The following is a 24205-nucleotide window of genomic DNA, read 5'->3' as shown; positions in this document are numbered from 1 at the left end:
TCTAACAGGAAGAGACCGAGCGCGTCGCAACAGCAGCTTTTCAGGTGTCAGGCTTCAGTTTTGCTTTTTGTCGGAGTTCTGGGAAGCCCTGTCGACGCCGATACAGCTAACAAGTTAACTTGAAAGGGAAAAAGCATCTCCCCTTGGGAGAGCAGCCTACAAGGCATTCGATGTTTCCAAGCGTGAAGGCGAGACTGGGCAGGGGAGCCCGGGGCACTGGGCAAGGACCCCTGCAGCCCCCCAGCACTTGGCCATGTCCCCAGGTAAGAAGATTCCCTGGCCAGAGGAATATTATTTTTTATCTTTAACAATTAAAGACCATAAAGAGTAGAACGTTATACAGCAAAGAGACCCTTACCTTGGGCTGAGCGCAGGGTGCAGCCTGGGGAATCAGTTGTGTTCTTAAGAAGAGATACTCGGATTCTTCCGATTTTCTTTTCATTCATGCGTTTTGCGTTTCATACTTCAGTTTTGCCTAGCCGGTCCACAATCAGATGTCAATGTCTGTAAAGTTTAGGGTGAAGGAGAGAGGGAATCTGTTCCTCAGAATCTTTTAGGACTCCGTTTCATCAGCTGATCGTAACCCAAGTTAACTGCAATGGCCTCACGCTGTCCTAACGCTCATTTTCAGTTGAAGCCCGAAGACCCAACTCATCCTTGCGGGCAAAGGAACAGGAGCAGAACTCGTCCTAGCCGATAACTAGACGAAGTTGATATTCCTCCCACAGCCTCAGTCCTTTACGTAGCACTAGTTCACTGCAGGCAAATACACCCAGACGTGAAACGGCGATGGGGTGCCTTAAACCCAACAAATTCCTTTTGTCCTCTCTGAACGCAGAGACTGGCCCATGCAAACCCGCCCCAACCTACGCAAATACATTTTTACAAGAATTATTAACAGCAGCTGTGAATCTACCACAACCCTCCATCTTCTAGAGACTTCTACAGGTGCGGCAGAGCGGAGAGATTCAGCGTCGCCGAACAGGCGAGTGCTGCTGTGAGAACGGACGTGGATTTTCCACGCGGTGCGTACGTAACGTGTGCTTAGACCAGCCACCGCCCGTACGAGTGCTGGTTCAGCAGGAGCAAGTGCTGCCCTGCCAACAAGCTCTGGCGAGGAGGGGTTTTTTTAATATACTGAACCTCCCTTTAGCTACATCTCTAGGAGGGAACGCTCCAGTCGGTCATGAGACGGAAAGGCTCGCTGTAACTGGGACTGACACACCAAGGCTGTTATTTTAAACTAGATGATGGAAAGCAGTACCCAGAGAATTTTAATCACTCTGAGGGGTTCTGCACACACTGGTAAAGAGTTGTTCCCACCTCCCCGACAGTCAGATGTAACCTACAGCATACTCCAGTAAGGACAGGAGCTAGATCACAGAATCACAGAATGGTCGGTGTTGGAAGGGACCTCTGTGGGTCATCTGGGCCAACCCCCTGCCAAAGCAGGGTCACCCAGAGCAGGCTGCACTGGACCACGTCCAGGCGGGTCTTGAATATCTCCAGAGAAGGAGACTCCACAGCCTCCCTGGGCAGCCTGTGCCAGGGCTCCGTCACCCTCAGAGGGAAGAAGTTCTTCCAGATTGGAGCAAAGGCAGAACTCATGTGCTAGTGGTGCTCGATATTACTTAAAATTCACGCTGGTCGGTGGTGGCAGCATCCCCACAAAACGCTTGCCGCCCCGTCTTTGCAGCACGTGTTTGTTGGGAAGGTCTCACGCCCAAAGCAGCATGGACACGCGCGTCTCCCTCCTGCCCACCACCACCACACCGCAGCCCGGTCTTTAAACACAGCCACCGCCGTTTCCTGCGGAATACGGGAAATGGGCTGTTCTTCGAGGTGAAGGATCTAAAAAGCTTAAGAATTAACAGTGAAATTTACACCAGCTGGGGAAGAATTATTTCAAATCAAAATCTTGAATTTAATTCTGCGATTTTTTTTTCCCAGAACTGTTTAGGAAAAGGCTCTCATTTTGGCAATGAAAACAAACCTGGATTAAAACTGAAGACGCTTTTTCTATTTTAATTTCTGTCTTCCATGATGAACAAAAATATACCTAAATCAGGATAAAATTGTTAAAGATAAAAAGAGAGAAAAAGATCACAAGACAAAACGTGTGGAATATGACAGGTTTGGGCCTCAAAGCCATTTCCTAAAAATCAGGTTAATCTGGCCGTTAATAGTGTTCTTAGGGAGTTGGTCCAAATCCTAACGTTAGGAAAGCTGAGTCTGCAGCACATTCAGAGCAAACGGTGTCAGGGAAAGCAAAAGGTCCCGGTGCGGCACTGAGGAAGATACGCTGCCTCTTGAGGCATCACATACAAGTTTCTCCAAGTCACGCGCCGGTGTTGCGTACATTTAACCTAAAACTCCGTCACCTGCTCTTTTTAGATTTGGTGGCAGTAAGGAAGATACAGATAGAGAGAAAGCATAGGTCTAGGAACAGAATTTTATTTGATTCTGGAAAGTATCATGCAACAAATCTCATTTTTTTTGAACGATCCTTGCCCGGCTTTCAGATGACAAATTAAAATTTACAAGTACAAGCATGCGTAAGGTTAGCACCATAGGAAGACCGGTCTTCTCTTTACAACTCCATTCGATAGAAGGTTATAGAAGAAAACAGACAAAAAGGAAACTAGCTAACCCTGCATTTTTATTTTCAACATCCTAGATACTTCACTCTCAACATCAAGATGCCGTCACTCGTCTAGCACGTCTAAATAATCCATGTTCGGCCAAACTTGCTCTGTCCCTGAAGAAAGATGTGAGGGTCAAGTGGTAACTATCACAAAGTACCAGCTAATGGGCCAGGCAAAAACTGTAAAGGTCCGGAAAAAGAAATGAAACCACAGAAATCAAAGCGAGGGGCAAAATTCCCCTCTGCCACTCTTACGCTAGCGTAGCTGTCACGACTTGCTGCAAAGATCAAAAAAATGAGAGAGGTGTGGGCTGGGTCTGCCGGGGGTGGGTCAAATCTCCTGATATTATCCTGCAACACCCTAATTTCGCAGGCCAACTATCCAGATGCCCCTCATCTAAACTCGCCCGTTTCCTACCTGCCAGCAGCTACGGGATTACATCAGGCTTCAAATGCTTGTTCTCCTTACTTTTGTATTCATTTTATTTGGTTCTTGTGGTTCTTCCCGTAAGGCTTTCGCGATCCTGAGCAGCTTTACAAACCCTCCGATCTCTACCAATAGAGGACTTTGGAGTTTTAAATACCACGTTCCTACGGGCTGTCTTCTTAAGCCAATGGACTAATTGCTTCAAAGTATCCTAATTCTGCATTACAAATCGACCCTACGATTTCCCTCGTAAGCATCTCTAATTAAAAGACATGTAAAATCATTTAAATCTTATTAGCCTGACACAGTTGTTGCCAGAAGGGTTGAAACTCAGATCGTAAGGAAGAGGCAGCTTTTGTCCCCTCTTTTGATGACTCCCACCTCTCAAGGTCGTGCACGTGGACGGTTAACAGCAACATGAAAGCAACCAGCGAAAGCAAATGTTTCGTATCCAAATCACAGCAAAATCGTTTACTTTAACCCAAAAGTAAAATGCGGCGTCTAACCCAAACCGGCCGTTTTTCAGACCGATAACCATTAGCACTAGAACGTCTATCGCAGTAAATGCCAACGCCAGCGTCGAACTACCAGAGGAGCCTTCGCAGCCACCAGCGCTCCGTCACTGTACCACCGGGAGAGTAACGAGACTCTGAACTTGTCTTTACCTTTCCTTTATTTATGCTTGGACCTCCAGCACTGCACGTCAGCCACCCAGGGCCTTACCCTGCCCTGCACCAGACTGCAAACACACAAACGCTCACTCGGCTGTCCTGGCACCGACAAACCAGTCCGTCACATCCCACAGACCCTTCACCCGAGCGGTTACTTCTGGCTAGAAAGGCAGCTCTCCTCTCCAGGATTTCAGCTGACGCTTCTGGCTCGTCAGAGCGTAAGCGCCGTCAGCTACACCGCAACTTTATAACGCGGCTCTCGATTGCGTTCTCTGCGCGCGCATTTGCATCAGGCACGCAAGTTATATCAAGTAGTCTGCAGTACAAAAATATGGTTATAACGTAGGACCACCAAACAGCACAGAATTACAACAGTTTTATTACCAATTTATATACAGACCCCCAAACTAAGGATTTTTTTTAATTCTTAGTATTTTTCCCAAATCGACAACTGTAGTGTACACTCTAAAAAACTGCAGATTAACAACACAGTTCTATTTTAACCCCTACACTGTCTACGCAGTCTGCACCAATCCTCTCTCTTCCACACAAAAATGTATTATAAATAATTTTTCACAAAATGCCGTGTATGTTTTATTGCACATTGTACATGCCAATATCTAAAAGAAAGGCTCAAACCTTTCGCTGGGTAACTAACTGTTTAAATACCTCGCGTTTACTTGTGGTATGAATACTGTTGCATTTTTCAGGCCCTCATCTTAACTGATAATTTAAAAGAGAAAAAGCAGAACAGAAAATATGCCTCGAACCGTATAGATTTTGTCAAAGAAACAAGCTTTTAAAATTTTAATCATTCCTACTGTATAAAGGCATTAAAAACATCTGACCTAATCAAAAATCCCGTTTCAAAATGCCTGCATTTTTTACTGCAAAGTTAGGCGCGTAGCTGCTCGTACGATCGCATATTGCTTCTGTTTTGCAGAACTGGATGCTCCTGTGCCGTGCTGCCTGCGGGGCCGAGCGACGCAGGTCCTGGCCGTGGTGACCGGAGGAGCCGGTGCGTCGGTGAGCCGGCAGAACGCCGGGAACAGGTCGGTGTGAAAAGCCACGGGGCACGAGCGGCCAGCGAGCGTCGCGGCCGTGGATAGTTCCTGTGAAGCGGATCTCTACGCTAAGGGGTATGAGTAATTGATCGTTAATATGCGGGTTTATGGTACGCGGCACTAAAATACGGCCGCTAAAGAAAGGGAACGACTCCTACACGACAGATACGTGCCAGCTGGTAGAAACGCCTCGCTGGGGGGAAACTCTGCATTTCGAGGGTTAAAACTCCGGCAGGACCAAAAAGATTAAAAGGTCGATCGATCGAATGTTTTGCCAAGGGTTTCTGAAGCTGTTAGCCATCAACAGCTCCAGAAAGGGATAAAAACCAGCAAAACCACGCAACTCAGATTGCACTGTTACAAAGAACGAAGTCCGTGGAAGGCAGAGCCGCCCGCCGCGGTTACGGGACGGCCACCTCCAGCAGCCGATTGTTTTTTCGCTTGCAGGTTGGGATGTTGCCGTTTTTCTGGCTGCCTTGTATGAACTTCACGCACACTTTGTCTTGCCTGAACTGGACCAGAAACCTAGGAGAGAGAATGAGACACGTTTCAGTTAAGGGTGGAAAAAACCACGGGAGGAGCAGAGTCTCTGCCTGTTGGCTCCGAGCATCGCTCAAAAAGATGTCGTTTTCAGATCCGTATTAATAGTAACAGTTGGGGAATAAACAAAGAGACATAGGTTATGGCATGGTTTCAGTCTCCTTCAGGTAGTATCTCTTAATTATCACCTTTTGCCTGTAACTCGAGACCTTTTACAACAGTTTGCTATTCCTTTAGAAAGATGGCAGTTTAAAACGGAATTTCTAATGTATCAGAAATGCAGCAAAGACCATTTCCAGCTGCTTCACCGTGGTCCAGAAGGACTTTTCTGTTTCCACGGAAGGAAGATAAATACTTCTGTAGCAACACTGGGAACGCTGCTCTTCTGGTTTATGCTTAATTTAGTACATCTGGTATTCCAGCAGCTCTCATACTTCTAATCCTTAGTTAGCCTTTACAGCCCCCTGCTCGGCAATTGGGAAAATTCTCTTCCTTCCCAGCAATCTCCAAATTTAGGTATTTCCTCCAGCCCAGGGTAAACTCATCCAGATTTAACTCTTTCCTTCTTACTGGAAGATAAATGTCACTTAATGGGGAGAACTGCTTTAAAAACCCAGCGGCGGAGCCGCAAACTTCTCACTGATGCGGACAGCAAGATTAAAAGCAACAAACAGGGCGGCGCTGCCTTTTGGCTCGCACGCGGCGGCTGCTGACCTAAGAAGTCCTTTGCAACACAGCAGATTTTCCCTTTTAGCATCCTTAAAAAGTCCTTCCAGCAGAGGCCAAAAACTTCAAAGAATTTGTTCTCCCGCCGGAAAGCACAAATCAAGCTGACGGCAGAGCTCGGGGGAGGAAATGGCCTCTGCTGCGCCGAGCTGCCCTCCGCTCCCGCGTTCCTGCCGAACCGCCCCGACGCTCGGGGATTAACTTCTTCGGCACTCCCAGCCGTGCCAGCATCTGGAGAGCACGAGCAGGGCTTACAGCCGTCGTCTCCTGTCACCGACGCTGCGTTTTCCTAGAGCCATGGCTCCAGTGTTACACATATAAACGGCATGCCTCTTGCTAGGCATGCGCCTGGATCGACAGCACTCTCACAGAATCACAGGATGGTCGGGGTTGGAAGGGACCTCTGTGGGTCACCCAGTCCAACCCCCCTGCCGAAGCAGGGGCACCCACAGCCGGCTGCACAGGACCTTGTCCAGGCAGGTCTTGAATATCTCCAGAGAAGGAGACTCCACAGCCTCCCTGGGCAGCCTGGGCCAGGGCTCCGTCACCCTCAGAGGGAAGAAGTTCTTCCTCATGTTCAGACGGAACTTCCTCTGCTTCAGTTTGTGCCCATTGCCCCTTCTCCTGTCGCTGGGCACCACTGGAAAGAGTCTGGCCCCGTCCTCCTGACACCCACCGTGCAGATATTTAGAGGCATTTCTAAGGTCCCCTCTCAGCCTTCTCTTCTCCAGGCTGAACAAGCCCAGCTCCCTCAGCCTCTCCTCGTAGGAGAGATGCTCCAGTCCCCTCCTCATCCTCATAGCCCTCCGCTGGACTCTCTCCAGTAGCTCCTCATCTTTCTTGGACTGGGGAGCCCAGAACTGGACCCAGTACTCCAGATGTATAAGCTCTCTTCCCGAAGAGGAGCGTACAGCAGCTAAAGTAAGGCCACATTTTCTCCTCAATTCCTAGCTGTGCTTGTATCCAAACTCAGAAGAGAGTACTGCTTCACCACCAACATAGATGGAACTGCTAAAAAAGCAGCAAACCACTGAAAATTATTTAGTCTGGGTAGACTCAACAGCAGTACACGCTCGAATGCTTCCAGTCTGCAAGACAAGAAATAAAACCACATCCCAAAGTGCCCGACTCCCAGAAAGCAGGCTCTTCTGACCGAAGGCGGGCAGGCAGGCCAGCCTGGTGCCACGTATGCTTCAGCTTTGCTTGAGTAGCTTGTTCCTTTGTAGCCATCGCTAGACTAGAATGGGGATGCCCACACTCTTAGTGGCTAAAAACTAAGTGAGCAAACTGAATCACATCTGGTAGCAGAACAAAGGAAAATGGCAGATGTTATTTGCAAGGAAACGGCAAAACTGGCCTTTAAATAAACCCCGAAAGCTGAACAAATGGTGCTCACCGTGACTCTAGCACAGAATCATAGAATACGAGCGGTGCTGTCCAGCCAGATGAAAGGTTCAGTTTCTGCCTACAGAACTTTTATTCCACTGTTGTTACAGGGGTCCAAACTGTCGTTTTTATTCAAAATGAGTAAAACCACCCCACGAACACTGCTGAAACGAGGGGGCACCTCACACCACAAACTGAGTGTGTAACCACGGTGGACTAAGCGAGGAGTTCAGGAGCTCCATGGCTACAAACACTGCAAGCGCAGTCCTTACTTAAGGCCAGAATACGCAACGGAACCAAGCCGAAAGAAATGCTAAGTTGAGATGGAAGCTTTTTATCAATCAAAGCTTTTTAACAACCCCAAACCCACAACAGGTGGTTCAAACACCATCAGCAGGAACTTCAGCAGAGCTTTATGGACCTCCATTCCTAGCACCATCATGACATGTGGTTGGGAAGAGCTTTTCATTCTGGTTTGGTTCTTCTCACTGGAACTTGGCACCTGGTGCCCGCTCTAATTGCTCAGCGTCTGACAGGAGTATGTGAACTTTAGTCACACACAAAATGACTGTCTCAAACGTGGTATCTCTTCATTATTTCTACAGCAGCAGTTGTGCTTCGTAGCCCTATTTGAAACTACCTGAAGAAAAGCACAGTTTCTCTAGTGACTTCCAGGGAAGTAAGAGCAAAAATGAACACTAGAGACGAGCACACGCTGAAAACTGCATCCTTATTTACAAGTATTCTGTCCAGAGAAAGAAGTACTAGTTACAGAACAGCATTTTGTTTTTCTAAAATTCGATGCTTGACTTTTTAGCGTGTTGCATTGAAGGAAACGCACTTCCAAGCAAAGAAGACACTTACTCGTCAGATATCTCAATGTTGAGCTTCTGCTTGGTTTGGCTGAGAGTAGTGCGGTAAAGTTTAGTGGCCATTTCAATAAGGTGGTCGCTGCTGAGCAGGAAATCTCCTTTACCAGCTGCTCCTGATCCCTGAAACAGAAAGGAAAGCAGTTAGGACTACCAAAACCTAGAAGTAGTGAAATATTAAATGCCAGGTTTTACGGGGAGTCTGCTCTTCCCGGTGCAACGAAACAAGAGTATTTTGTCTGGTGAATTAAGCAGGGATGCAGTGCAGTCTATAGGACCACAATGCAATTCACTCTCAAATAAGCACCAAACCTGTGGAGCAAGTCAAAACCCCCTCCTGACCCTCGGGGAGGGTCACCTTCAGCTGTCCTACAAAACTGCAGAGTTTCTGTATCCCTCCTTCTGGCTATGCCGCAGCAAGCTCACGGTATTTTCAGAAAGGAACAGAAACCAACGGCCAACACCAGGACTAGGATGCAGGCGGTCAGTACGAGAAGGCACTATATATGACGTTCTTCCAAGCCATTTAAGCGAGAATACAAACGCCAGCTTAATCATTTTAGCAGAGCTCTGCTGACAGCGCAGTGAAGCAAATATAGCACTGAGCTAAGTTCTTTAGGACGGAGTCACCAAATCAGCTGTGCCGCAACGTGGATTTCTTGGCATCCCTCAAAGAAGAGAGAAATATTCTGCCAGCGTGTCAGGAAGAATTATACGAGCAGCTAAAAAGGACAACGCTGCCACAAAGCATCCGAAGCAGATCAAAGGCCCATCTTACAAATGGAAAACTCCAATCCTGAAGAGGCTACAGTGAAATATGAAGTTTGATTTTCACAAGGAAATCATAGAATCATAGCATGGTTTGGGTTGGAAGGGACCTTAGAGATCATCTGGTTCCAACCACCCTGCCATGATCATTCATAATGTAGTAACTGTTCTCATTTGGCTTCAGTAGTTTTATGTGAAAGTTTTTACAGATATGGCAAAGTTCAATAAACTTCTGAACCTAGGGAATAACCGCTACGATTTAATGCTACAAGATAATTAAAGAGTTTTTATATCGCCGCATGTAAAACAGTCATGTTATCGTATTATAAAGTTGTAACCGACCTCCTTGAGGTGCACTGCAAAGAAGCCGTCGTTTTGGGAGCTCATGGACACTTTGGTTACATCTCCCAGGGGAACCTCTGACTTGATATTCCCAGATTTCTGATCCGCAAGAAGGACGTTGTTTTTGGTTAATAAGAAAATCCTGGATGTAGCCTGTGAAAATACAAAAGCGCAAACCATTACCTACACAGAGAGACAACTGCTCTGTGCTGAGCACCTACTAAGACGAGCAGCAGTTCATGGAGCTAACAAGCTTGGCCCACATTAGTAAACACGAACATTTGATGTTCGGTAAAAGCTGCAGATCAGTTAAAATCAGGTCAAATTTTTTACGTGTCTAATTACAGATTGAGAAGCTTAGCTCATCTTGGCACGTATGCTTAGATAGAAACAGTTCCTTTAATTACCAGCTTACAGTTATGAAATTCAGCAGCTGAAACTCAGAATCTATGCAAATCAGGATAACCTCATTTCTCATGCTCTGCCAGTCCCCAGGAAAACCAGCGTACCTTCTCAGTGAGAGCTAACTCGGGACTAAGCCTCACTATTTACTGATATTCGCCAAAACTGTGTTGCAGAACACCACAAATCACACAGGTATTTTCAGTGTGACGTTCTCCTCCCTTTATCTACTGGAATTATTCTTGAGGAGGATACTCGTTCATATTTTCAAACAACAAATATTTTTAGAGCGTGAATGTGTGTTCTTAAATTCATCTTAGCAAACAGTGAGAAAGAGAAATGAGAACTTAATTTACATATAGCTTTTTCTCCTGTAAAATTTTAAATTATAAAATCTTAACTATTATAATTAAGAAGTAGCTGTCTTAAGCACATAGAACCATAGCCCATTATTATTATTATTGGTTTTTAATCTTGAGAGCTGTAGCATATGCAAGTACTGGAAAGATATTGTCTTCATTTAATTAGTTTCTTCCAAACCGGAAAATTAACTTGGCATCAACAACAGGCAACCTAATTTCACACCTACAAATGCATAAGTGGCATTTACATCTGAGGAGCTGAGATCTACTACTTCTAATATTTAGACAGATATGGTGAAAACAATTACATTTACTAAGGGAGGAGAATACTTCCTGTTTTAATAAGTATCATTTAAATGCAAAACAAGTTCTGTGTGGGCAGAATAAAAAAGTACCCAGCATATTTAACAGCTTTATTCAAATGATACAAGAAATTTGCCTCTTCACTCCCAAAAGCTTTTGATATCAATCAGAAGCCAGGTAAAGCCAGTGGAGTATGCCACTCACAACTCTAAAACAGCATAAAATGTGATAATCAGGAGCTTCCATGACAGCATGAACCTTGAAAGGGTATGGTTTTCTAAATACTTGAACAATATTCTCTAAATAGTTCTTCTCTTTAACTGGCAAACAGAAGATCTACCTTTGGTACAGAGAATACAGTTAGTTGTGAATCAATACAGTCTGTTGCTGAGATACCATTTTGGTTTGGAAAAGTCACTGAAAACCAGAAACCCAAACAGAATTTTAGTATTCTTTACATAAATTCAAAACCGGTGTTTAAACCCACCAATTTGCATAAATCCAACATTTCCAGCCTTGCCCTCAAAAAAAAGGCATTTTTTAAATCCTCAGACTATCACACGACAGAAACGGAGTCTCCCCCTCGGGTTATTTACAACAAAAATGATCTGCCCTTCTGGAGAAAGCAATTCCATTTCCTTACCTTCCCATTCGCTCTGTTGATCTTATTGACAACCTCGGCAATAATGATCTTCTCATCCACGGCGTCCTTCAGTTTTTTGTACTTGGGGTTCTTGCTGATTTCCAGGTAAGCCCCTTGGAACGGCTGCCCGACGCTGCCCACCGAGGAGAGAAGAGAAACACCAGTGAAGCGTGAATGGCAGCCACGGAGTGACCCTCCTGCAACCGCCACGTGCTGCGTCCGGCTTGGTGGAGCCGCGAGATGCGCCAAATCCCATTTTTAATGTCTCTGCATTGGCAGAAACTTGCTCAAACTTTCACACGCTCTCTGCTCAACCCAGAAAACTCTACTAACGTTTTTTACCTGTTTCAAACAACAGCGACGCAAAATAATTTGCAATTTTTGGAGGGCTAATTTTGTAGGGCTAATTCAGACTGGAACATCTCTCCTACGAGGAGAGGCTGAGGGAGCTGGGCTTGTTCAGCCTGGAGAAGAGAAGGCTGAGAGGGGACCTTAGAAATGCTTATAAATATCTGCAGGGTGGGTGTCAGGAGGATGGGGCCAAGCTCTTTCCAGTGGTGCCCAGCGACAGGGCAAGGGGCAACAGGCACAAACTGAAGCAGAGGAAGTTCCAGCTGAAGATGAGGAAGAACTTCTTCTCTCTGAGGGTGACGGAGCACTGGAACAGGCTGCCCAGGGAGGCTGTGGAGTCTCCTTCTCTGGAGATATTCCAGACCCGCCTGGACAAGGTCCTGTGCGGCCTGCTGTAGGTGACCCTGCTTCGGCAGGAGGGTTGGACCAGATGACCCACAGAGGTCCCTTCCAACCCCGACCATTCTGTGATTCTGTGATTCTGAGCAATACGGAACTGAGCTCAAACAGGGCTTGGTGTTCATTTATGGGGCGCAGCTGTCCTCAGCGCTGCTGCCAAGCGGAGAAGTGCAGCCCCCCGAGGCTCTTCGGGTCGGTACCACCGCCCACTCACCGCCGTGGGGCTGGCATCAGCCTCCGCCACGCAGGCACGCTGCATCAGCTGAGAGTAGCTTGGGAGTTGCTGCGGAGTAGTGCGAGTATTATCTCCCAGCACATCATCCCAGGGGGAGGAGGAGAGGAGGAGGAGGAGGAGGGGTAAGAAACTGTACACGTGTTAGACACAGAATCTCGTACACGTTAAGAGCACAGTGATGGTGAGCAAAGAAATTTATCACCGAAGACAGTAACAGGATTTCCCCCCCCCCCCCCCCTTGCTCTGGAAACATTTTCCAATGACACGGGCCATACTGCAGTGTGTCTCAGACACGAGCTCATCCTTGCGTATGCAATCAATTCTGATTTAAAATCACCCAGTAACAGTCTCCGTGAAAACAGAGGAAATAAAACTGCAGCGGGACCGACGCCTCTGCTCTTCCACGGTATGTCAGAGGGACAGAGGAGAACTCGCCTTCAAGAGTGGCTGCCGTTTGCTGAACGCATCCCAGCTCCTCCTCAAGCCTCGTTGCGCTTGCAGATCGCCCCATCTCTATCCACCTCGGGGTTACAGAGTGTAATGGCTTCGCTATCAGTTAAGAACTGCTGAATACAGCTGCTGCTTGCTTTGTTTGGAAGTTCCTTTAATTACTCGCTTTGATTAAATTCCAAAGTACTAAATGCAGAGCTTTGCCAAGACTGGAGCCCAAGAGGAACCAACATATTGCGTGGAATAGCAATGCGTTTGTAACCGCGTCTCTGGCACGCAGGGAGATGGGAGAGAAAAGGAAGGGCGCTGGTATATTAGTACTCGCAAGAAGTCCCTCTCTGGTCTTCAATAATTATACTGCACACTGAAAATTAGCCCCATCCTATGGATCATTATCATACTAACTAATCAGAAACTTTATACCGTGATTTCCTCCACCCTCAGGCCAATAAAAACACCCACCGGGAGCTCATCAGCTCTGAGTGCAAGACAAAGAGAGATGGAAATGGTTCCAAACGAGCGCTGGGTGGGGCAAGCATTCGAACTTTCTACAGGGCTGGAGCTTTGGGGTTTTTTGTTTTTATTAATTAGCATCATGAAACCATAGCCACCAAAACTGTTGATTCCCTACCCAAACAATGACAACTTCCAAGCTAAAACTGAAACGAATCAACAGTTTATCAGACATACCACTGAAGGATGTCTTGGATCAAAGTAACTCAAATATCTATGGTGCTGTATAATATTGTTCAGTCTTGGTGTAAAAAGCACCAAAGCAGGGACATTAATAAAATGCCTTCCCTCCCCAGGAAGGGGGATGACCAGATGTACTCCGACTCAAAGCAAAAAAACTGGCTTGCTCCTGGAAGAGGCCAGAGGTAGCATCTTTCTCTTCTCCCAGCGGCATAAACAGACATCCCAAAGCAAATACGGACCAAACCACAAGCTAACACATCCAGACTTCAGATAAATGACCTACTGAAGGGAAAAAAGAGAAACATAAACCGAGCCTATCACGTGAAAAAAAACCAAACCCGGGTCTGAATAAAGAAATGAAACAAAACAAACCCAGTAACAAACACACTAGCATCCAAGCAGCGCCTGTCCCTGCATGGAACTGCCCTCATTGACTCCTGCAGATTCCTGTTCCTCCCTCTGCTGAACCTTGCTCCTGCTCTGCTCAAACTATGGCTTCTAATAGAAAACTCTCCCGAGATCGACCAGGCCTTTGTTTTCAAGAAAAACACAATTTCTGAGCTCACATTCACTTAAAAAGTTCACCTTCTTTCAAGGACATCAGGTCTCTATTTTGTCAGTTTTATTGCATGCGAAAAAAAAAGAAGCGCATTCCTTAAGTAAAATCAGATATGACTGCGCTTTCTTGAGTAACGTTAACTCTGCAGATAGCAATGACCAGGATTTATCAGTTTTGAAGAACTCAGTAACGTGAGAAACCAAAAAACTTCTCTGCAGAGATTTCTCATTGTTAAGAAGTCTCCAATTTAAAAAAAAAGACAATTCTAAAATGGAAATGAACTTCCACGCACCTTTTTTTAAAAAAGCATCCTTTCAAAAAGACACGTACTGATATATCTAACTCCTAAATCAGCTAGCCTTCACACTGCAGCACTGTGCGGACTGCACGCGGTGTGACCCCAGGCGAGCTCCCTGGCACGCCGCGCTGGGGAGGTCTTGAATATCTCCAGAGCAGGAGACTCCACAGCCTCCCGGGGCAGTCTGGGCCAGGGCTCCGTCACCCTCAGAGGGAAGTTCTTCCTCGGGTTCAGCTGGAGCTTCCTCTGCTTCAGTTTGTGCCCATTGCCCCTTGTCCTGTCGCTGGGCACCACTGAAAAGAGTCTGGCCCCGTCCTCCTGACCCCCACCGTGCAGATATTTAGAGGCATTTCTAAGGTCCCCTCTCAGCCTTCTCTTCTCCAGGCTGAACAAGCCCAGCTCCCTCAGCCTCTCCTCATAGGAGAGATGTTCCAGTCCCCTCACCATCCTTGTAGCCCTCCGCTGGACTCTCTCCAGTAGCTCCTCATCTTTCTTGAACTGGGGAGCCCAGAACTGGACACAGTACTCCAGATGAGGCCTCACCAGGGCAGAGCAGAGGGGAAGGAGCCTCCCTCGCCCTGCTGGCCACACTCTGCTTAATGCACCCCAGAAGCGCTCAGCGTCGCAGGATCTGTGGGCTGCACCAACATCCAAGTCAGAAAAAAACTGAGGCCAGTTGTAAAGTAAAATGATGGAGGGGCATTGTCAAACAAGGAAAATGCACTTCCCTGCTTAAGATGAAAAGCAAAACCGTGCTTAGTTTCCTAAATTTATGTAAGGATATTGAATTTATTGTACACTGAAAGCAGCAGAATAAGTCATTACCTGGCTGGATATAAAGCCTTCTTGTCCTTGAAAAGTTCGCTTGCTTCCAGCTTTTCTTCGTATATAAGCTTCTGCTGATCTGTGAACTGGTCTCTGTACTTTTTACACTACAAAACACGATATATTAAACAAAGCACAGCGTTATCCTTCCAGATCTGATTTGGAGCGGCAGCCCCACAGGCTCATGTTTGCCCGTTGCTCAAGACGCACATTCCTTGTGTGCCTCAGAAGTGACTCAGCTCCATCCCGCGTGCCACTCCAGCACCCTAACAGGCAGCAGAGGTGTTTTTCTCCTCAGCCATTCTAGGTATTTCTGAATTACACCAAAACCAGTCTCTAAAACGCATCATTTCAGCACGCTGCATTTGAACATGAGCGTAATCTATCGGACACCAGTCACTGGAAGACTGTGCCGAGAAGGTCCACAGAAACATATGTAGTTCCACGATCGTGGAAGTTGATGTAAACAGACAGGAAGAACAAAACATAGCTGAGGGGATGAATTTTGCAGAAAGAAAAACTGTTCCTTGACAATTCACAGAAACCGTAGCCCACAAGATCAGGGAAACGTCTCATCAGCCCTTACCCAGATTCTCGCCGTTCTCTCCGTCCAAAGATCCAAACCAAATTCCAGCTAACCACAGTTCCTAAGTAAAACATTCCACCCCATACTTCCAGTGTTGGTCTGAGAGCTAGTCCCAGTCCTGGCCGTGGGCACAAGTACTGTAAGCTACCAATTAGCAGGCAGCAGGCACACTGCTTTACTATGAAGTGAAGAGCTGATGGCAGGAAGCAATCCTCCCTCCCTAGCCCCAGAAGCGAGCAGGCAGGATAGTTATAGCCCTTGCAGGCCAAAGGCAAGGAGCAAAAGACAGGCTTCTTCCAAAGAAATTAAATATCCTGCCTGGAGCAGGAAGAAATACATCCTAAAAGCAGGCTCTTCACGAACAACACAACAGTACTGAAAATCAGGCAATGGAGTTCTGTACAGACTGGAGCAGAACGTGTCCTACCCTCCACAAATGGAAAATCCTCTTTAGCTCCTTGTCAGTTGAATCCAAGAAAAGGTAAGGTCTCACCGGCCAGTTTTTATCTATCGGTGATAAAGACGGCATCTTATTCTTCATTTCCAGGAAATATTTTTGCATCTGTGATAGAATTGAAGCAAGATGTTTTGTTAATGTTCAAATACCAGCGTTATTGAAATAAGCACGGAAAAGCAGACGCTCTGCGATTAAAAGCACGGTTGCCAAACTGCAACCCTCAGCTTTCATAAACCTGAACGTGGATTTAAAAAGCCAGGTATATTGAGAAATGCAGATTTAGACATCATACAAGCGTGGCAAATGCTTAGTTAGTAGCACTACCACACCTTCAAAACACTTATAACTATCCTTTCTTTACAACATCGGAATATTTAAGCCATCAATTTTCCATACGCTTAGCTTGGACGTTTCCTTACCAAGACTACCCAGGCCACAATACAGCTGCTACTTTTGCTAGGAAACAAAAATGTAAACCACAGAAAATGTACATGTGCTTTGTACAGATATATACATACAAGCCTCTGAAGGGTAAATTCATAAATTTTTCTTCCAGCATTGGCTCTGAAGAATTTCCTGTACTCTCTACGGACCTGCAAAGTTAAACAAAGCCGCAAAGTGAATACAAAGAATGAATTTGTTTGCACAGGTACTCTTTTATAAAGCTCTGTGGCAGAAAATACAAAAAAAAAAAAAAAGCATACAAACATGCAAAGTGGTCCCTGAAATAGGAACACTGACTGGATACACTTAAAATACGGGAACCAGCCCGTGGACCAAGAGGTCAGAGAGTTAACCTCGGATGGTCGGAGTGCAGTCATTGACAAATTTAACAGAGAATGGCAAATACTTCTCTCTGAAAAGGCAAGCTATCCAAATATTGCTGAATTCACAGCATGGATTAATTTTCATAAAGGTGGACTGGGAAAAGTGAGGTATCATCAGTGATACATACTCTACTGTGTCTGAAGTGACACTGAGCTGATGTTAATTACAGAGTTAACTCATGAGCTCTTTCTCATTTTTCTCCTTTAAGATTCTTCACAGGCAGACTTTACTATAATAAAAAGGGATTTTTTTTTCCCAGAGCAGAATTCTGCACAGAAGAAATCCTCACACAAACAGTCCTCATTCAAAAAGGAAAATGAGTTTTTGGTGTTTGATAAAAGCAGAGGTTGCTTAACGTCAGCAAGCTTGCTACTTGCTACTTAAATCTATTTAAAAAAAAAAAATCAGAAAAGTGATCCTTGAGAACCGTTTTTGCAGGTGATACTGATCTTTAACACATACTTGTGAATGCAAGTTTCCCAGTCCTTGTTTTGCCCTTGGTATTTCTATCAGTGCTAATTAGCACAGCATCTAAATCGCCCCCTTCAGAAACCCAATCTGAGAGCCGGCACAACCGGTTTGCAGTTTTAGGCGAAGCCCAGGCTCCCATCAAGTCAGGCGAAACATCCCCCAGCTTTTCTCCAGCTTTGGCACGGCCGGCGACGCACCTGGTCAAAGTTTTGAGCAAAAACCAGGGAAAACGTCGTGGCTTTGCATCATTGACCCTCGAGCAAATTTCGTGGTTTTTTAGCTAATCTCGCTACGTGTTGCTGAGTTCGCCGCAGCCAGAAAATAAAGGGAAACCCACAGAGGGGAAAAAACCCACATCAGCTTCTACGAAAAAGTTTGCTTGGCTTATCCTGGCACACCTTCTGCCCCACACTGAGCATCGTGAGTTCTAAAATAAGCCAGCATGTTGAAAGCAAGAATCTGTCACTATTCTGGGATTAAAAAAACCCCACAGATAAACGGGCTTTGCTTAATTACATATGAAGATGGATCAGCAAAGCTGACAGCATTCAGCTGTCTTCATTCTATGCAAATGCAGCACATCATTTTTTTCCCTCCTCACTTTACAAGAAAAATTATTAGAGTTCTCGTTCACCGACTTTCTGTAAGGTTTAGTGCTGTACAATTAGTGCACATCCTTTATTTATTATTCAGGGATGGAAGTGAACACACTCAAAGCCACTGCAGCCACAAGCATCCCAAATCTCCCCGTGCTCTCAGAGACTCTCTTTAATGATGTTGCTTTATATTATCCCTCGTGAGCGGCAAGGTGTGCAAATTAATTTGGAACACAGGGACTCCTATACACCCACGCATCCTACCGGCGCTGCAGGGAAGCCGCAAAGCGAGCGCTCAGAAATGCAAGCCGCTCCAGAAAAGCCTAAATCTGGAAAGCACCACAAATGCTATTAAAACCTACTTAGCACACAACCAAAAAAAAGGCTTAAGAATTAATGGTTTAGTCTTGATCGCTTATATCAACTCGAAAATCTTCACCTCCGTAAGTCGTGGCTGAAAATACTTTGCCATCAGACAAATGAGAATTGCCTGCGGTAACGGCGGTGTATTGGCACTACAGCCTGTGTTCTTACTCAGAAAAATCAGGTGAGACAGCAGCGCTGCTTACACTATTTAAAAAATAGATTGAAAAAACCACCCCACAGACAGGCAGAAACATATTGCTGCTGCTGCAACGTGCCTTACGGGTTTGGGATGCATCAGTTTTCATTTAAATGCCGCCGCTTGACATAAAACAGCCTCTGAGGTCTCAGGAGGGACATGTTCTTGTTTTAAAATCACAAAACCAGACCCACTTTGGCAGTAGGACCTCAAGTGTGATTCTGATCTGCAGAACAACTTCTTAAAATGGCTCCTTTGTATTGCCAGCTCTGGTTTCCATGCGTGTATTGTAATGGATTTTTTTTATATACATAATATACATATATTACCTATAATTATGTTTCATAAATATTTTCCCCATTTCGTCATTGTTAGAATAAGGACAAGAATGGGAGAGCTGGACTTTATTTTGCATTATCAAGTAAGTTGTTCCCTTTTATACTTCTGTAGTCTACGATATCCCTATGGGCAAAAGCGACACCCAGCCAAACCGAACGGATTCACATTTCCGCAGTTCTTCAGGACTGCGTCTGTAAAACCGTGTTTGAAAACTGCATTATGTAAATTATCTGGGCACAGACTCGAAACATCTCAAGATGCCATTGTCGCAGTCTATTTTCAGAGCAGAACGACATTTTTCCAGATTACAAACGTGTTTTCTTCTGCCAACCAGTCCTCGAAAGCAAAGGGCGGAAAACACAGAGACTCTCGCAGGTCTCGGTTTTTCCCGGGGCTGGTGGCTGCCGCCAGCCATAGGTGACTGCGTGCAATGCCGTGCCCTAAAGGGGCTTTACCATCAGCTTTGCACCGCGCCCTCGACGCTGGGGTCAGGGCTCCAGCTCGCCCTGCTCCCCGTTCAAACGGGCAGAGGTCACAGTAAGAAAATGCACGCTCGTGATCTTTCTGGATAGGTTCTTTGCCAACGTAGGTCAGGTTTTTAGGTCAACCACCATGACAGGGTGCCTTAAATTTGACCCTTGCCTTTGACTTGCAGACTGGAATTCCTGACACGCCGGGGAACGCCAATGCCCAGGTATTGCTACAGATGGGGCATTTTCAGCTTATGAATTTCTCAGTAAAGTCCATGACAAAATCAAGGACCGTAATTCTGTGTCAGAATCATCCCCACTAGGGAGCCCACACAACTGCTTGTTTATGAAGTGTTAGTAGGATGCCACGCTTTATTTTACGTTGACAGACGCGAGCGTTTAAGAAAGTACCTTCAGTCCAAGCCAGTAAGCCCAAATGACTGCCACAGCATGCTTACGCCTAGCCTCCTCCTTCAAGCGTTTCAACTCCCTTCGAGCCTAAAAGGTTTAGATAGTCATCAGAAGAGACAGCCCGACGCAGACAGCACAACGACCAGGAGAAGGCTTCTCCCAGACAGAGCAGCCGACTTACAATCACGGTACAGAGAGGGGGAAGCGCAGCGTTTAACCTCCAAAACCCAACGTGTCAGTGTGAGTTGGTGTGAAGCCACGTAGGAGGTCAGAAAGGCCGCTTACGTGGCACGTACAGGTAAGAACTCTGTCAGCCCCGTTATTCGCTGTCAGTGTTCCCACCTGCTTTTCCGTGCGCACCTCGCAATCAGTGGAAGCATCTGGTAGCTTGGTTCTAACGGAGAACTTTGCCTGCAGCTGCGTGAGCGAATCGATGCGTATGGAAATCAGGACTTGCTAAAATCTCACTGTCTACTCACATCTTCCTCCGGCCTTAAGTGCCTGGGCAGAGCAGAGCCAACTCTGAAGCTACGTACGTAATGATGAATTAACAACGCTGTACCGAAGGCTTTTACTCTGGAGGTTATTTTTCATTTTGATCTTTATGTACTTTTAAAAAAAAAAAAATCTCCAGGCTGGTCAGTTGTGTCTGTCTTTAGGGGATGAAGGGGTAGACCCCCCAGACATAGTGCCTTCCTCACGCACAAAGAGATAGGCGCCTGATTACATTTATATACTTACAAATATCTGCAGGGTGGGTGTCAGGAGGATGGGGCCAAGCTCTTTTCAGTGGTGCCCAGCGACAGGACAAGGGGCAACGGGAACAAACTGAGGCACAGGAAGTTCCGTCTGAACATGAGGAAGAACTTCTTCCCTCTGAGGGTGACGGAGCCCTGGAACAGGCTGCCCAGGGAGATTGTGGAGTCTCCTTCTCTGGAGATATTCCAGACCCACCTGGACAAGGTGCTGTGCAGCCTGCTCCGGGTGACCCTGCTTGGGCAGGGGGTTGGACCAGATGACCCACAGAGGTCCCTGCCAACCCCGACCATTCTGTGATTCTGTGATTCCGTGATTCCCTTTCTAGGAAAGCAATTTGCAAAGTATTCTAAAAGACAAAGGCACACGTGGGTGACTTCATAGGATCTCACATTTTAGGAGATACCAGCGCATTTGTTCTTCAGTTATCTGCTGACAGAAGTCACGGAAAACGAAGCGTCCCGGCGTGCCAGGCCCGGTCAGCGCAGCGCTAGCCGCGCGCCCACAGTCGCCGAGCCGCGTGCTGCCAAGCAGACCCGTAGGGCAGCAGGTCCAGCCTGTGCCAGGCATGCTCTGCTGCTGGAGCCAGGACCGCTAACCGGCGTGAGATGCAGCTTCTCCTCAAGAACATGTTTTCGCCCATCTGCCTGGAACAAGAGCTCCTACCAGGCAGCGCTGCGAAAACAAGGGCTCTGCAAAGCCAAGTATTTGCCTGCCTTGGGGAAAGGGAGGAAACTCAGTCCTCGAGGGCTAGAGCTCTTTATTTTTTATTTTATTTTTTGGTTAAAGCAAGCCATCTCTGAAGATAACTTTTGGAAATTTTTTTTTAAATAGTCCCCTAGGAAAAGATAAAACATCACACCAATAACAAGTTCTATCTTTTATCAGATACAGTAGTTCTTTTTCTAATCTTAATTCAATTTAGGTTATTATCTTTAGATATATACATATACTAGATTTTTTTATACTTAAGAAGTAAGGAGGCAATTTTTCATTAAATTCTTGCGAACCAATTGATAAAAATAGCTACTAAAACATGTTAAAAATCATCCAATTCAAAATATTTAAAGGAGAAGCTCTAGCACAGTTAACACTATTGCATTGCTTTCTGGATGCGTCCTTTTTAATTCTAAAGAAAATCTTAAACCTAGGAAAGCAAATATCACTTCTGCAGTACTGAGCAATTGCTGGGGTGAAAGGAACTCTGGCTAAAAATAAAATAAGTTCTCAGTGTATCGCATTTAAACAAATGTAGAGGAAGCGGCGTGCCTGTCAGCTTGCATAGCTACCTAAATCTCAAGCTAGCGCTGAGAAGATGCAAAGTCTCCCTAGCACAAGGGAAATTCTGTGCGTGTTTGTTTGCATTCCCAGGGCTGCCATTTCATTAGAAATCGAAGAGATTTATATCAAAACAGCAAAGGTCAAACTCCGCGTTCTACTCCAGATGTCACTGGAGCACATTTCTCCCTGTAGTTGGCAAGGTGTTCTGACAACATCCCCCTCACCCCCCGATAACTGGAAGATGTTTTAAACTTAATGTATTTACTGAATGTGATGTTCAGCTCAGTTACGAGCTTATTAATTGGAACCAATACATTTTTGACCTCTAGTGAACAGCATTTCAAATGTTCACATAACCCACAACTGCAGGCTGGGGATTAGAAAGAATCTTTCAGTGGGACTTTGCTTCTGAAAACAAACAGCTGATGCTGGAATTCCTGGGATTTTTCTAGGGCTGTAAGTTTAGAATTGCAAACGAACATCATTTTCTGCTAAAAGATCAGGCAATAAAACCGAGCTTTACTTGTACTTACTGACATTTTCCTACTGGTTCAAATCACAGCCAGGGAATCAATTAAACCAATTCAAAATAAAATTTAGTACAACTTAAAAGCATGAGTTTGAACTTTTAAATGAAGACAGCCCAGGGTGCAGAATAGACAGCCCGGTGAAAACCTCCATTGGGTCTTTAACACAGTGACACTGAAAGCACTTGTTAGGGGGGAGAAAAAAACCCCACCAACACCCCCAACCTTCTCGCCCCCCGCAAACCATGCTTTGCATATTTACAAGCCGTTAAACGCGTTTCCTAATTTGAGAATACTGTAGTCTAGTCATGTTTGATCTAGTCTAACGGCTTGTTAGTGCAAATCACTACTAGGCTGCCATGCAAGGAACTTCCTACTCTACGAAAAGCTGACGCACGGAACGCTGTCGGATTTATTAAGTGTGGCGCGGATGGAAATGGAAGGAATCAATGATCATGCTCTATTATTTTCAAGTCAATTGTATTAGTCATTAATTCTCACTGTTTACTACCGATTAAATGTTGACGTTGTTGGGTAATGAAGGGGAGCACGTGATAGGTGCATGAAGTACCTTATATCCAAGCCAGTAAGCCCAAATAACAGCAATAGCATGTTTATTTCTAGCCTCCTCCTTCAGTCGTCTCAGTTCCCTTCGCGCCTGTGATGCATTTGAAAATGGGATATAGAAAAGCTTAGGCAAGAACAGGTTACTGCAAGCTCCCAGTGGTGCAAGAAAGAAAGAAAGAAAGAAACCAGTCAGTACAAACGGCAAATATTAAAGCGTGTCCCAGCTTCCCAGGCTGCACCAGCTAAAACACGTTAGCAGCAAAGAGAAACATAAAAATCAGTCGTTTAAGCCACTGTAAAATATTCCCAGATCATTTTATCCTGAAGGGCCTCCTTCATTCTAGATAGAGACAATTAAGCACGCAATTTGTGGCCATTTTCTTACCCGGGTACCGTGCCAATAAGCAGCAATTATCGTGGCTGCCTCGTTACAACGCTTCTGATGCTTCAGTTCCCGAAGAAGCTTCCGAGCCTGTAAACAATTGAAAACGTTACTTTACATAAATAAGTAATTTCTTAAGGATATTAAGCTAAGGCACTGCAACCTGTAGATCTAGGCAAAACCAAAACACAAGGCTTCCAAATCCCGGACAACTCAACTGACGACCGCTCAGCAGCCCAACGTTGGAGGATTCTGTGCCCGAGCGAGAGCCTGGGCTGGCGGGGCAGGGAATCTTGGTGCAACGTTTAGTTTGCTCCCAGATTTGCTGTGTCCCCCCGAGATATCTATACGTCCATCTCTACAAATGGCAACAACGCTTTTCCTCCATGCAGGATGTGTCTTATCCATTTAGACGGCAATAAAGAATAAATCACCAGTAAATTGCCTGGCTGTGGGTCGCACTTAAGGCTGCTGTCACACCAGGCTTTTATCCGCAGCAGCGCTACCGCACCAGAGCGTATTCTCTAATGACAAACAGAAAACCGTAACTCAAGATGAGATGATGCTTTTACCCAGTTTTCTTCATATAACGCTCATGGGAAAAGACAGCATGTCAATAGTTAGGCTGAAATGATATTATTTTAGTTTAAATGAGTTAAAGAAGACAAAGTACAGCTCAAGAAAAATAATAAAATCAAATTACGCTAGCTTATTGCTGGCAAATATTAAAACTTTCTGGGTGGGAGAGGACTGTAGAGGAACTGCAGCCCCTTCCTTCCCTGTCCCACAGGAGGGGAACTGACTCCAGAATTAAAGGCACTTCTCTCTGCCCTAAATAAAGCAAGCCATGTTTAGTGGGGTGGAGAAAGGTGAAGAAGAAAACAGAGGAGCCCAGGGACGTTTCTTCTGAAGCTGGGCAGCAGCAGCAGTCGCTTTTAAGCACTGTGGCTGCTTTCATGTGAGCCGTTAACCTCATTTTTACCTCTCATTACAGCATCGCTCCTGAAGTCTC

General features: G+C 45.7%; 1 protein-coding gene across 5 annotated transcripts in view; it reads right to left on the bottom strand.

Annotated features, from left to right (window-relative positions):
* Window positions 1–2438: 2438 nt before the first annotated feature.
* The window catches only part of MYO1B (myosin IB), a 123616-nt gene continuing 101849 nt past the window's right edge, over window positions 2439–24205 (bottom strand). For 3 of the 5 annotated variants that reach the window (XM_075430050.1, XM_075430045.1, XM_075430049.1), the window contains exons 22-31: window positions 23197–23283; window positions 22816–22902; window positions 19681–19767; window positions 16522–16596; window positions 15974–16108; window positions 14961–15067; window positions 11148–11280; window positions 9438–9590; window positions 8323–8450; window positions 2439–5331 (exon numbers count right to left, since the gene is read on the bottom strand). In XM_075430050.1, the coding sequence (XP_075286165.1) occupies window positions 5208–5331; window positions 8323–8450; window positions 9438–9590; window positions 11148–11280; window positions 14961–15067; window positions 15974–16108; window positions 16522–16596; window positions 19681–19767; window positions 22816–22902; window positions 23197–23283 (1116 nt within the window). In that variant the 3' untranslated portion in view covers window positions 2439–5207. The remainder of the gene's footprint in view (window positions 5332–8322; window positions 8451–9437; window positions 9591–11147; window positions 11281–14960; window positions 15068–15973; window positions 16109–16521; window positions 16597–19680; window positions 19768–22815; window positions 22903–23196; window positions 23284–24205) is intronic. The other 2 variants (XM_075430046.1, XM_075430048.1) reach the window with 2 other exon arrangements.

The sequence above is a fragment of the Opisthocomus hoazin genome, chromosome 9 (genome assembly GCF_030867145.1).
Source record: "Opisthocomus hoazin isolate bOpiHoa1 chromosome 9, bOpiHoa1.hap1, whole genome shotgun sequence".
Classification (NCBI taxonomy): Eukaryota; Metazoa; Chordata; class Aves; order Opisthocomiformes; family Opisthocomidae; genus Opisthocomus; species Opisthocomus hoazin.
This window is presented reverse-complemented; position numbering and strand designations above follow the sequence as displayed.